The sequence below is a fragment of the Otolemur garnettii genome, unplaced genomic scaffold (genome assembly GCF_000181295.1).
Source record: "Otolemur garnettii isolate 467f Iridium unplaced genomic scaffold, OtoGar3 scaffold00132, whole genome shotgun sequence".
Taxonomy (NCBI): domain Eukaryota; kingdom Metazoa; phylum Chordata; class Mammalia; order Primates; family Galagidae; genus Otolemur; species Otolemur garnettii.
The window spans coordinates 461,285-471,845 of record NW_003852527.1 but is presented as its reverse complement, the minus strand read 5'-3'; the positions used below and the strand labels follow the sequence as shown (position 1 = coordinate 471,845).

General features: G+C 33.4%; 1 protein-coding gene across 1 annotated transcript in view; it reads right to left on the bottom strand.

Moving 5' to 3' along the window:
- Window positions 1–10,561, bottom strand: part of ASCC3 (activating signal cointegrator 1 complex subunit 3) — a 368,987-nt gene that overhangs the window by 293,564 nt on the left and 64,862 nt on the right. Inside the window, exons 5-8 of the mRNA XM_012810382.2 lie at window positions 9,416–9,533; window positions 5,195–5,399; window positions 4,345–4,483; window positions 3,618–3,743 (exon numbers count right to left, since the gene is read on the bottom strand). Of these exons, the coding sequence (XP_012665836.1) occupies window positions 3,618–3,743; window positions 4,345–4,483; window positions 5,195–5,399; window positions 9,416–9,533 (588 nt within the window). The remainder of the gene's footprint in view (window positions 1–3,617; window positions 3,744–4,344; window positions 4,484–5,194; window positions 5,400–9,415; window positions 9,534–10,561) is intronic.

Below are 10,561 nucleotides of genomic sequence, written 5' to 3'. Positions count from 1 at the left end.
CCAGGGCTGGATTCGAACCCGCCACCTTAGGTGTATGTGGCTGGTGCCTTAGCCACTTGAGCCACAGGTGCCGAGCCGACCTCCACTTTCTTAATTCACACTGTAGCATTTCTCCCCTGAACTACTGCAGCAACTCTACTCTCAGTCTTCAACTCTGTTATAGCCAAAGTAATCCCTCTCTGTGAAAAATGACCATTTACTCTCCTGTTTCTAAAAAGTAATGTTTTATTCCTGCCAGCAGTGCAGAAGTGTTCCCTTTTCTCCACATCCACGCCAACATCTGTAGTTTTGGGATTTTGTTATATGAGCTACTCTTACTGGAGTTAGATGATATCTCAAAGTGGTTTTGATTTCCATTTCTCTGATGATTAAAGAGGATGAGTATTTTTTCAAGTATCTGTAGGTCATGTGCCTGTCTTCTTCAGAGAACTTTCTGTTCATCAGAGAACTTTCTGTTCAAGTCTCTTGCCCACAATGAAATGGGATCACTTGTTCTTTTCTCACTAATAAGTTTGAACTCTCTGTGGATTCTGGTTGTCATACATAACCTGCAAATATCCTCTCCCATTCTGAGGGCTGTCTGCTTGCTTTCCTTACTATGTTCTTGCTGTGCAGAAGTTTTTAAATTTGGTCAGATCCCAGTAATGTATTTCTGGTGTTGCTTCAATTCGATGGAAGTAGGGTAAACGGTGGGACCATTCCTATGGTTCATATTACAATAGTACATGTCAAATCTATTAAGTATAAATGTCTTAGTACAATAATTAAGTAAATGAGGTTAAGGCTATATTAACTAGTTTGATGTAAATATTCCTAATTGTATATAAGGCATCAATGATACCCATAAAGGTGTCAATGTACACATGATCTATGTGTTTATGACTTAAACAAAAAAATAAATAAATAAAAATAATGTTTCCTCTTAGCATAATTTTCAAAGCCCTACACATACAGGCCACATACAGGCTATTAAGTCTGTTTCTAGACTCATTCGCTGCCACTCTCCATATACAGCCTAAGACTGATGTGCTTGTTTCTCAAAGGTCACAAAATATTTCATGCAGCATCCTTTGCCTGGTGTACAGTCCCATCTGCTTTATCTATTAAAAATCTATGCCTTCAACATATACCTCCACGAAAGCTTCTTCCCTGATACCTTTATTCTGCTTGCTTTCTCTGTGCTGCTGCCATAAAACTTTGCACACCATGCCTCTATTGTCCCAGTCATTTCCAAGGGGATGGATCAGATACATTACACTGAGTAACCAAAGATCAGGGATAATACTCTCTTTCCCCCTACCCCATACTTAAGAATATAAGTACAGGATTCAAGAAAATAAGCTCACAGAAAACCTAAATCTCAAAATTCTTTACAATAGATTTAATAAGACTCAATTTTCTTAGCTTTTCATATGAAACATTATGTGCATCTTTTACATTAGCTTTTCAAACCAAGAATTATATTTGAGTCAGGAGACCATTCTGCTGAGCAACACTTGATTAACTGATACAAAATATAACTCCCAACTATGCAAAGAGAAGTCAACATATTTAATCCCAAGATAAAAAATAAGCCTAAGTCTTTCACTTAAAATATCAAAGACATAGTTCTTGCTTTTTAATTTTTTCTCCTCCTTTTTTTAGGGGTAATAATGGTACCCTGATTTCCTTTGAGAAACTCCCTCTTGACTCCTGGTGGCTCACAGGGAGCTGACAGTTAGGATGTGCAAGTGAGCAGCCACAGGTCAGAAAGAACCCCACGTGCCCACTACAGAGAAAGGAACTGGTTCAGAAATGAACTGGTGGCCACAGTCAGGAATATCAGAGTTCATCCCAGAAGATTCCCCCGCTGCCCCAGAAGAACTTGTGGGAAGAAATTCTGGTATTAAGTACAGAGAAACTGTTAAGTTTGGAACTGCTGCATATACTTTTCCCTGATTATATGAAGAAAGCCTATCTGGGAATCAGGGAATGAGAGAAAAAGCCTGGGATACAGTGGCTCATCTTATAATCCTAACACTCTGAGAGGCCAAGGTAAGAGGATCACTTGAGCTCAGGAGTTTGAGACCAGCCTGTCCCTACAAAAAAATAGAAAAACTAGCCCACATGGTGGTACATGCCTGTACTCCTAGCTACTCAGCAGGCTAAGGCAGGAAAGATCACTTGAGTCCAGAATTTGAGTTACAGTGAGCTATGATGATGCCATTGCACTCCAGTGGGGTGACAGAGTGAGACTCTGTATCAAAAAACCAGAGAGAGGGATTGAAGAGAAATAAAAAGAGAGAGGGATGGGTGAAAGAAAGAGAAGAGGAAAGAAAAGTAAAAAATAGGGAGAAAGAGATTAAGAGAGAAACATAAAGACAGAGAAAAAGATAGGATGACATCATACGAACCTATATATCCAAGCCAGGCACACAGGCAGCTTTATTCCTGAACAGCTCAGGTGAAAAGGTCAATAAATTGTCTTTTTTGCTCACTTTGAGCAAAACAATAATAAATAATTTTATAATTTTAAAATGGTCCTTGGCTTTTTAATCAAATTACAAAGGTTTTAAGAAAACAAAAAATTATCCAATATGGCATTCAGTCAGAAAAAGGACAGAAAAGCATCGTAGGACAGTTAAGAATAGTATCTAATTATGATCTCAGTGAAAAAAGAAAGACAGACAACACCCTCCATCTTCACCAGCACTTTCCTGAAACATAAACGGTTCAATGCAAAAGATGCACTACGCTTCTATCTGACATTCTGTTGAAATCTACACTTTGTCCTGAGGTTTGTGTTACTACTCAAGCTCATGACATCCAGCAGGATGAATATTGCAGCAATAGGACATCAAATAGTTTGCTTTTTTACATATAAAGATACACTGTATTTGAATGTGTTATTCCCCAATTACTGTCAGTCATTATGAATGTGCAAATTAACAACACACTGAGAAATCACTACACACAGTCATTAATGATTAACATATAAATGATATATTAAAATATAAGTAGCTAAAAAAATTAAAAAATAGCGAAAGAACCAAATTCTGATTAGTATGTGGAGAAACTAGATAACAGTGAATTGTGAGAATATAAAATGGTACATCTAAAAAACAATGGTAGTTTCTTAAAAAAAATAAACATGGAACTGTACTGTGACTCAGCAAAGCATTCCTGAACATTTATCACAGAGAATGAAAACTTATGTTCACAAAGAGCCTGCACACCTATGTTTCTAATGGATTTATCCATGTTGTGAACAGAACTATGCCATCTCAAAATTGATATTCTGAAACCCTAACCCCCAATGTGACTATATTTAAAGACAGGACTCTTCTAGGGGATAATTAAGGTTAAATAAAGTCATTAGCTAAAATAACCAAAAAACAAAATATAGAGATATGTACAAAAATGCATTCATAAATGTTTAAAGTATAAAGGAATACATGTATTTTTTTTTATTTAAACTCCCTTGCTGTAATTCTTTAGTAACCAACTGTGTATGTATGTCTCTGTACTATTTAGCCGACCTCTCACACGTAGTATTTAAAACTAATTTTTCCAATGTAAATCCATTTATAATACAAATCACGCATCAAAATATAAGCTCTATAAAAAGCTCACCTCACCTCATCTAAGTCTTGGATGTAAACTGGCTTTTCCTCAAAGCTGATTGGCATTGGTTCACTGTAGGGAATCCTTACTTCTTCGTAAAGCTTGTTATTCTCTCTTTGGATTCCTTCTGGTAAAATCATCTATAAACATCAAAAATAAAAATCTAATAACAATAAAAAATAACACATTTACTCTGGTAAAGATTCTCTAATTAAGGAAAGAGAGAAAAGCACTACTGTTTTATGCCAAATCACTGGTAAATACATGTAGCTACTTTAAAGAAAAATAACCTAAATTAAAAAAAAAAAAACAAGCAAATACACAAAACCACACACACATAAAGCATTCATGTATCACAGATCTCATCTAACATACAGGCCACATCATGGCAATCAATCTTTAAGTATCCCTACCCTAACCACATGGTATTTTCTAAAGACAAATGTACTCATATAACTAGGAAAATGTGTAATACATACTAATAAGTTTAAACAATGATGCCACTGATAAAACTCAAAAATACTAATTTTAAAAACAATGAAAAGAAAGTGTGCTCTGAATACCTATTCTGTTAGCTTCACATATTCATACTGTTATTATCTGATTTCCCCCAATATTTTAAAATAAAACTTAGCATAGTCTGGTCAACTAGAACTAGATTCACAAAGAAAACAGGGAAAAGCTACATGTCATTTACTCAGAACATTACTGAAAAATGGTTACATACAATTGCATACATACCTTTGCACCAGCAATGAAGGCCGATGTTTTCATGGCTTCAGCCTGGGAGTCATAAACATGGGGATAACGTATTTTTTCAACGTCATCTCTCTGCCTGCTCAGAATTGGAACACTTCTAGCATTCAGTAGTGCGTGCTCTCTAAAAATATAAAAATAATCGGCCAAATTTAAAATCTTTATTTTGAAAAGAAAAAAAGACTAAAACAAGATACTTATAATAATTATTTCAGGCAGCCAGTCATAAAAGAGAAGAAATTAAACTATGATACGAGAAATCCTGAAATTTTCAGAGCAACCAAACAGGATTCAGCACAATTTTGGATGTTATTTTTAGATAACACCATCCGAAAGTTTGACTTTAAAGACTCTTTATTTATAATGTCTTTTCACAGTTCAGACATATTTAACAAGGTATCAATTCCTTTTTAAAAGTCGGTTTCAGTATTTAAAGAATTAAGTGCAATAATGCCGTTATTTAATTTTCCTTCTAATTCTAATTAACAACATGGAGATCATTAAGCTGAGACGGAAAACAAAAGTTGCAAATAAATTTATGTAAGTTTTATAAATCTCAACCTACTGGTGAGTGCACAGCACCTAAAAATAGCTTATTTCTATAATCTGAATCTCTCATCTATGTGAACGCAACCAAGAATATTCTAATTAAGCAGATCATTGCTTTCTTATTCCAGAAAATTAGGTTTTCATACAACAAAATTCTCTTCTTATAAGAAAACGTGACTAGAAGTAAGATTCATCTAAATCACTCATGCTAAACCAAAAAAATGATAATGATAAATAAAAGCAGCAATTTCAACACACACATTTTCCAGCTTCCAGCCTTCATTACCTGTGTATCCGCAATTCCTTAGGATCAAAGGGCATAAGTCCTTCTGAAATGTCTAAATCTTCCCCAGCCTTTTTTTCTCGTCTGGCAATTCTTTTTTCTTCACGGCGATATTGTTTTATTAACTGCTTTTCTTGTACTGACTGAATAGTGACTTGACAACCATAATTGGGTTTAGCATTTTCTCCTAAAATTTTTTTACAATTATCTACAAAGAAAATTTAAGAAATACAACATTTAACAAATTTTAATGTTAATTAACCTTCAGGAAAAATGACTTCTGATGCCTCTACCAAAACATAAAAGCATAAAATATGTGTTAAGAAGACTTTATTATGAATCACAATATCTAAATGATATTACACTTGTAGCTAAGAAAACACAGCAGTATTTTCTTCCTAAGAAAGACTAAGCAGTTTAAAGTTTCATTATAAATTCTTACATACATCAGGAGCCTAAAAATAAAATTTCATAAATTTGAAATAATTTCTGTTAATATAATTTCAATGAATATGATAACCATCAATACTAACATTTATTGATAATATAATAAAATAAAAACTCTTTACAAGTTAAAATAACATTCCCCTATGTAATAGGCCTTATTCCTGTTAAGCTGCACCTATGCCACTTATTTATTTATATGTGAAATAAAATTCATTAGTATTAGCTTAGGACATATTTAAGGTAATGACCAAAGCAATCAAGGTAAAAGTATGGTCTACCTTTTCACAGAAACACATTTACAAAAAAAAAGAAAAGAAGAAGAAGAAGGTCAAAACCACTAAGGGGAATCTGACCAATCAAAACTCAACATTTATAAACTCAATTTAGGTCTGCAGTTGGTCAACTCAATCACTCAGGAAGGAAACATTTTCTTCCAACAGGATTATCTTCTGTGTTGAGTTAAATTTCGGTAAGGAGCAGTATCTTAACTTTCTGCAACCCTAAAAGAACTAAAAAGAATGTGTTTGAAAGCAATCCCAGTCAATAAGCAGGACCTACTTGCTGGTAGGCATTGGTGCGAGGCTAGGAAAACAATGAAGAATGAGACTTGGCCCATATTCTGATGGAGCACAAAGCAAGTCATTCTACCAAATCTCAAGATCCAGTACAGATCCAGTACAGCATCAAGTTGGGGAAATTAGCTTTTTAATTCATTCTGTGTCAAATCTTCACAATTCTCAGACACTTAATCACTGCCTCATTACATGATTTTAAGTAAGTCAGTTAACTCCCAATCATAGGAAATAATTACCTTGTACAATGGCATTATAAGTCTTTAAAAAATGAAGTTTGTCTCAAAGTCATGAAATAAGATATAATCTCATCTACATTAGGACTAAATGTTATAGTTCTAAAAAATGTATTTTCCTAAGTAAGTCTTAAATATCTTCTAAGTTGTTCTATACATCTGGTTTAAGAACAACATTTATAATGAACTTTCAGTGTCAGAAAAAGAATGAAACATTCCGACGTTTCCACATGTCCACTGATGAACTCAGATGTGCACATAAGGAGGTGAAACTCAGGGGGAGTCAAGCAGGAAAGGGGGAAATGTGGGGAGGGGCACTTAGGGACATGATTCAAGTCCTATAAAAGTGATCAATGTAAGCAAAAACATTTATACCCACTTAAAAGTTTGAAATTAAAAAAAGATTTTAAGTGTAAAATTGTAACTATTTTCAGTGACAAGCTATGCTATGCTAATATCATTAACATTTAAAGCAAATGTGATAGTAATTAATGCTATTGCATATACTTATAATCATTTAAATCAAGGAATTACAATAATATAAAGAAAACATGTCTATCTGACTGAAAGCTTTTTAATATCTAACTTAGAATATGCTAAAATCTCAACTGGCATGGTGGCTCACACCTATAATCCCAGCACACTGGGAGGCTGAGACTAGCAGATTGCTTAAACTCAGGAGATGGAGACAAACCTGAGCAAATCTCTCTATTTTCTCTACTAAAAACAGAAAAATTCCTGGGCACCTGTGGTGGGCACCTATAGACCCAACTACACAGGAGGCTGAGGCATGAAGATCACTTGAGCCCAGGAGTTTTGAGGTTAGTGTAAGGTATAATAACATGCTGGCACTCAACCCCAGGGGACAGTGAGACTCTGTCTCAAAAAAACCCAAAAAATATTGTGCCAGAATCTTGTAAGACCACACATAATAGGAAATTTTTAAAATCAAGTTGTAAAATATCAAATGTTTAAACACATGATTCTTCTTGGTGGATTAGGCTTACTATAGAGACAGACAAGCAGAAATAAACCTTAATTCTAACATAATAGGAATAGTGATTAAGTAACAAGAGGTCAATGATTCTTTTTTTCAGGAGTACTTCCTCACTCTCCCCCCACCAAAAGAAAAAAACTGTAGGGAAAATAATTTTTAATGTATGCACACCAAAAACCCTACTGAAAAATATGCTGGTTGCCAGCTTTTTTAAACATAGTTTTCAGAAAAAATTAAAATCTATTTGTTTAAATGCCCCAAATTTAATTTCTAAGAATATAATTATTCTTCTTACATAGTAGCAATATCAAAAATGATCTAACATGGAATAAAAAAGTAGAATAGTTTAAAAAGAGTAGAAAACATCTCAGGGAAGCCTGATGGTTCAATGTGTTTAATAATTCTAGTTTAATATTTTGAATTAAAAAATCGGTTGCTTTTCAGAAGTTATCCTAATGAAATAAAATCCGTAGAACATAATAATGAACATAAATGAAACTCATCAACTAGTTTTCAAATAAACATCTGAAGCTGAACTTATACTGAACTTTATATTAATAAATCATGAGTATTAAAAGCTGGAATCAGTATCTCTATGTTAATATTTGGGAGACTGACAAAATAGAACACCAAATTCTCAGAGTATTTCAGCTCATTCCTCTCCTTCTGATAGACACCCATATTAAATGTTTCTAAACCTTCCTGACTTACTGCAATCTATCTGACTATGCACTATGCAAAAGGCAGAAAGGCAGAAGCATTTTGGAGCAAGACAGTATGGAAGTACTCAACATAAAGATGTGCAGAAAGTTAAGGTCACTAATTCAAATCTTCCAAGTTTCTAGCAATCTAAAAGCAACTCTAGGCTTCTGAGAACTTTTATTAGTAATCAAGAAAATCCATAAGTAACAGAGAAAATCTGTAAGAGATTTTAGATTTAAACCAAGGCTGTCTTTATCATTTCCTTTTAGTACTATCAATCATAAGTGTAAAGAAAAGATGAGATAAATTGCATAAAGAACAGATGCTGAATAGTTTGAAGAGAGGTGTCTAATTTCTTGTGCTAATAAAATTTTTTAAAAATCCCGAACTGCGTGTAAGGCTGGCAAGGAATATTTGAGTCATGTAAAACAAACTTTTTTCCTGTTTGTCACTTCAAACCTGACACCATCAGTTGTGTCATGATTAAGTCAGGTATTTTTTATAATTTTGGTTTCCCAGGCAACTTTCCCTAATTGTTCCAGTGTTCCAGATTTTTAAATGTATGTAGTACATGACACTGTGAGTGTTCAATTTCCTGACTGTGATAATTGCATTTCAGTTAACTAGGAGACATTTTTCTTATATATATATTGATTATTCTATAGGTGAAGTAACATGACATCTGCAACTTCCTGTCATTCTTCAGCAAAAATTTAAAAACTAGGGGGCAGTGCCTATGGCTTAAAGGAGTAGGGCACTGGTCCCATATGCTGGGGGTGGTAGGTTCAAACCCAGCCCTGGCCAAAAACTGCAAAAAAAAAAAAAAAAAAATTTAAAAACTAAGGATGTGTGTAGGTATACATGTGCAGTTCAAGGGGGTGGGGGTGGGGAAATGTTACTGACCAGTGGATATACATTAAAGGCATACAAATGTCCACTGTATTTTTCTTGTAGCTTTACTACAGGTTTGAAAGTTTTCAAAATAAAAAATTGTAGGGAAATTATATTATACTAGTTGGCCCAGAGTATTTCAAGTATCTGCCTTTTAAAAAAACTTTAAATGCCATACCCAAACATTGCCATAATGCCTTCCTACTGAGGTCATTTATATTTGTTTCATAATCTGTAATAAGTAAAATCTACTTAACAGAATGCTTTCAGTAAATTACATAATAGATCAAAGGATATAAAAAGTGTAATTATATTTAAAAAGTTTGCTAACTAATAAACCTTTCCTTTAAATTACAATTAGCACTAGATACTATCTTACCTTGAAGAGCCTGAAATTTATGATCATTTGAGGAATTAAGAAATTTCACAATCGTAGTTCTATTCTGGAGGAGCTTCTCAATAAGGTCGAGTCCTTCAGGTCCCAGCAGTTCAAATAGCTTATAAAAAAGGGAAAAGTAAATAAGTAAAACACTGTTACATCAAAATTGAACTATTTCAAGTTATTAATATTATATTCAGCAGAAGTATAAAGCCAATTGATACAGAAGTACCCCAAAAGTTTAAGAAAAACAATAACTTACACAGTGATATGATTGTTTACATCCCTAAGGAGCTTTATAAAGACTATATGCAATAACATAATTAAAGAACATTATTCAATGTTTTCAAACAATTATGATTTAAATTATCATAGAATAAAAAATTATTACACTTGGTTTCTCTTAGCATAAACAAATAAAATTCTAAGATTTATTTAATCTGCTTTCAACAAACTCAGAATCCACAGTACTATTTTTCTTACAACTTAATACATAACAGCTGTCATTTTAGAGGTTAAGAATCATTAGAATGTTTTAATGAATCATGACTACATGCCAAATTTTTACATTATTTTAAATGCTTAATAAATTTGAAGTCTAAAACATAGTGCTGTAAGTGCTTTATATAACTTTGTAAAAATTTTACATCATTTACCACTTTCTTTTGCAGAGTTGTTGCCAAAGATTGAGTAGATTTCAGAGTTAGAGAACCAGTGTTAGGAGTAAGAGACTTTAAATTCTATAACTTTATAACTCGACTAGAAAGCCTTTAGATGTTCTCAAGTGTGATTTGGGAATATTTATATTTTTCATGTTCAGAAATGTTGAACTCTAATTTTGAATGTGATGATGCTATATTCACAAAATTCTAACTGTTCTCAGAGAATTCACACAATAAAATCATAAACAGAAATTTATGTTGTGTATATGCAGGACAGGAAACATTAAATGTTTTAAAAATATTTTCTTTTTTCTGTTCATTTTATTGAAGTTATGCTCACAAAAGGACAGTAAAAGAAACAAAATGAATTGTTAAGGATGATCCTGTCCTGGTGCCGGTGGCTCACAGAAGTAGGGCACTAGCCCCATATACTGGAGGTGGCGAGTTTAAACCTGGCCCCAGCCAAAAACTGCAAAAAAAAAAA